The 3,135-nt window shown below is 28.7% G+C and overlaps 1 protein-coding gene across 1 annotated transcript in view; it reads right to left on the reverse strand.

The window, feature by feature from the left end:
• Positions 1–2,307: 2,307 nt before the first annotated feature.
• The window catches only part of LOC107030712 (GDSL esterase/lipase LIP-4-like), an 11,775-nt gene continuing 10,947 nt past the window's right edge, over positions 2,308–3,135 (reverse strand). Inside the window, exons 4-5 of the mRNA XM_015231980.2 lie at positions 2,666–2,960; positions 2,308–2,577 (exon numbers count right to left, since the gene is read on the reverse strand). Coding sequence (XP_015087466.1) covers positions 2,348–2,577; positions 2,666–2,960 — 525 coding nt within the window. The 3' untranslated portion in view covers positions 2,308–2,347. The remainder of the gene's footprint in view (positions 2,578–2,665; positions 2,961–3,135) is intronic.

Consider the following 3,135-nt stretch of genomic DNA (forward strand, 5'->3'; position numbering starts at 1 on the left):
TTGCAGGACTTTCAAAGCCATTTGGTTAACTACGCGTACTTCTTGCCCTATTCGTTTATGGTATTAAAATATTATTACTATAAACAATATTTATTTCGTCTTAAAATAAGTGTTATTTTAATAAAAATGTGTTATTAAAAGATATAAAATGATGTATAATTTGTCAAACTATCCTTATTTCATAAATGTTTCTGGAAAATTAAACATTATTAAAAAAAATATAGAGTATACATAATGGTATGGTCAGAAAAATATATTAATTATTAGAAAAGGGTCTGAAATACATTTGAATTTTGATTAAAATTATTGTTACGATACCAAACTTTTGAAAGAACCTTTTACTCATCTACACTATTTAATAGTGTATTTTAAAGGTATACATGTGTCCATGTGGACATAAAAAATATTGCATAATTATAAATAGTAATGTGTCCATTGGGCATATATATACCTTTAAAATATACCATTAAATAATTCAGAAGGGAAAAGGTTCTTCATAAAGTGTGGTATCATAACGACAATTTCGACCGAAATTGGAGTTTCTTTCGGACCTTTTTTCCTAATTATTTTTTTTAATGTGACACTTATATTGAGACATTTTTTTGCTATTGTTATTACCAAAATGACATTTATGTTGAAAGGAGTTTTAGAGAGGGCGTTTAGCTTTGAAATAAGTTATTCCATATATATATATATAAGATAACTTACCCCATTATTGTGACAAAAATGATAAAATAAATAATTAAATGACTACATAATACCTGGCTCCAACCAAATATGAAATAATATAATTTTATATTTTATCCGGAGATCCGCCAAAAATCCTAAATTAGTTTGCTTTTATCTTGGCAAAAATGGTAGAAGCTCTTCTCCATTATTGCACTCGTCCAAATAAATTATTTGATGCATCATAATACGAATATGTTGGTTTTGATACATTTGATTGGCTAAAAACATAAAAGGTAAGAGAAAAAAAAAGATTCCTTAGCAAACACTTCTAAATAAAGATGAGTAATAATTAATTTAGTACAAATGGCACTAATAAATTTTTTCCTATGTTTGGTGGTGTATATATAATCTTTTAAATATGTTATTTTTGGTGTTTATTTCTTCTTTCGTCCAAATTCTATTTATACTTATTTATATATATTATAATTAAAAAAAACTAAGTGGTAGTTGTAATGATGGATGATGATTAGCAAAATTAAATCTCCACTTTTAGTCTAAAGAATAAATGATTTAAATATGAAAGTGAGAATCTTAATTAATTAATTAGTTGGTTGTTGGGTGATGTCCCATTCTTATTAAGTATCTTCAATTACATTCATTAAGTTACTGAAAATGCACTTAAATATAGCCCCGCACGTAATATTATATCTCTCCATTTTAATTNTTATGAGAGAATGAATGTCTCATCCCTATCTTTGGGTTTGAGTATAAACTTGTAATTATGTTAGATTTTATGGCTTATTTTTGTAGTTCTTCCAAAAAAAAAAACCTTCTTCTGTTCAATAGTTGTCCGTTGTTAACTTCGCACAGTCCAGAGTCGGAACCAACAATATCAACCCCTTCGATAAAAAATATTACTATTTATATATGATTAAAATTATTTTTATGTATATATAATAAATGTCAAATCCCCTTCGATTAGTTTGTGTTTAGTTTTTAGATTTTGAACCCTCTTATTAAAAATCCTAGATCGGCCACTGCACACCGCTTAAGAAACAATAAATAATAGGGGTGACATTTATTCTTTGAGTTTATTATTAAATTTAAAGCTTTGAAAAATGTGTTGGATTATAAATTTTACTTATTTAATGGCAACGGTAAAATAGACACAAAACTAAATTATTTTTTAGTTTCAAATTAAATAAATATTGTTAAACAACTATTTTTAGTATAGTGAATAATTATTATTGGACGAAGAGAGTACTAAAAAAATATATTTGGAGGAGACTAAAGCCTATACAAGTACCCTTGCCTTCTTTCCAAGTATATATCATGTTATTTTGGCTGCTGTTGGAACGTGTATAAAAATGGTTATTAATTAGTACTATTGTTTTCTGCACCTTGCCTAATTAATATTAATGCGAAAGTTTTAATTTGAATGACGACGATTTTTTAATTTAAAAGGTCAACATTACGAAAATGAGTTTCGATTTTCCTTTAATCCTAATTAAGTCTAGGAAAAATTGAATCTCATAATATGTTAGGCTAAAACAATTCCAAGTATACTCTTAATATGATTCGCCCGCACAATAATAATAATAGCAAGAGAAAGAAAAAGAAAAAGAAAAGTTATTTAATTAGTGAGTACATAAGAAAACATAGGAGTGGTAATGAATTTCTAGGTACAAAAGTGATGCAAGTCTAGAGGTGGAGTAGAATAATTTGTAGAGAGTATTTTGGAAGCAAAAATTGAATTAGCAAACTCAGTGTAGTGAACTCCATCCCAGCTGACATATGCACCACTTTCCTCGCACAGAGTACAACCACTTTGGCGACAAGTTATGTTGGGATTATAGTTATAAGGCGGACCACCATAACCACAACACACCATCAATGGATTTTGAATACCTAATAACACATGTCGGAGTTTCAAAAATATTAATCAATATGAGTATGCCACACACGTAGAATGTTGAAATAAACAAAGTAAACTCACCATAAGTGCTTGAATTGGCGATGAGGTCGTACTTGATGGCATACATATCAACATACACAATGGTTGTGTCCTTCATTTGGAGCCTCAATTGTTCACAAAGAGCTCTCAATTGATTGTTAAATGCTTGTGCAGCTTCGTTCATAGACTTAACACATCCATGATCATCAATATCGTTCAAGTTACTTACATTTCTTGTGGCAACCTTTTGTGGCAAACAACCTAACGGTCCTGTGTTATGAATCCAGAAATTCTTCCCTCCATGTTTGTATATAGAGTGTTGACACCCAATTTTGGCCTAACATTTTAAAAATTCGTGATTTTGAAGCTTTATTTATTTAATAGCAAATTTTGGTCCGATGATTTTAAAATTCATACATTTTGAGTCAAATACAAAAAAAAAAAAAAAAAAAACTGCCTTTCCCACATTGTCTCTCAAACAATTTTCAATTTTGCAATAGTCCCACATCGGT

The sequence above is a fragment of the Solanum pennellii genome, chromosome 1 (assembly GCF_001406875.1).
Source record: "Solanum pennellii chromosome 1, SPENNV200".
NCBI classification, from domain to species: domain Eukaryota; kingdom Viridiplantae; phylum Streptophyta; class Magnoliopsida; order Solanales; family Solanaceae; genus Solanum; species Solanum pennellii.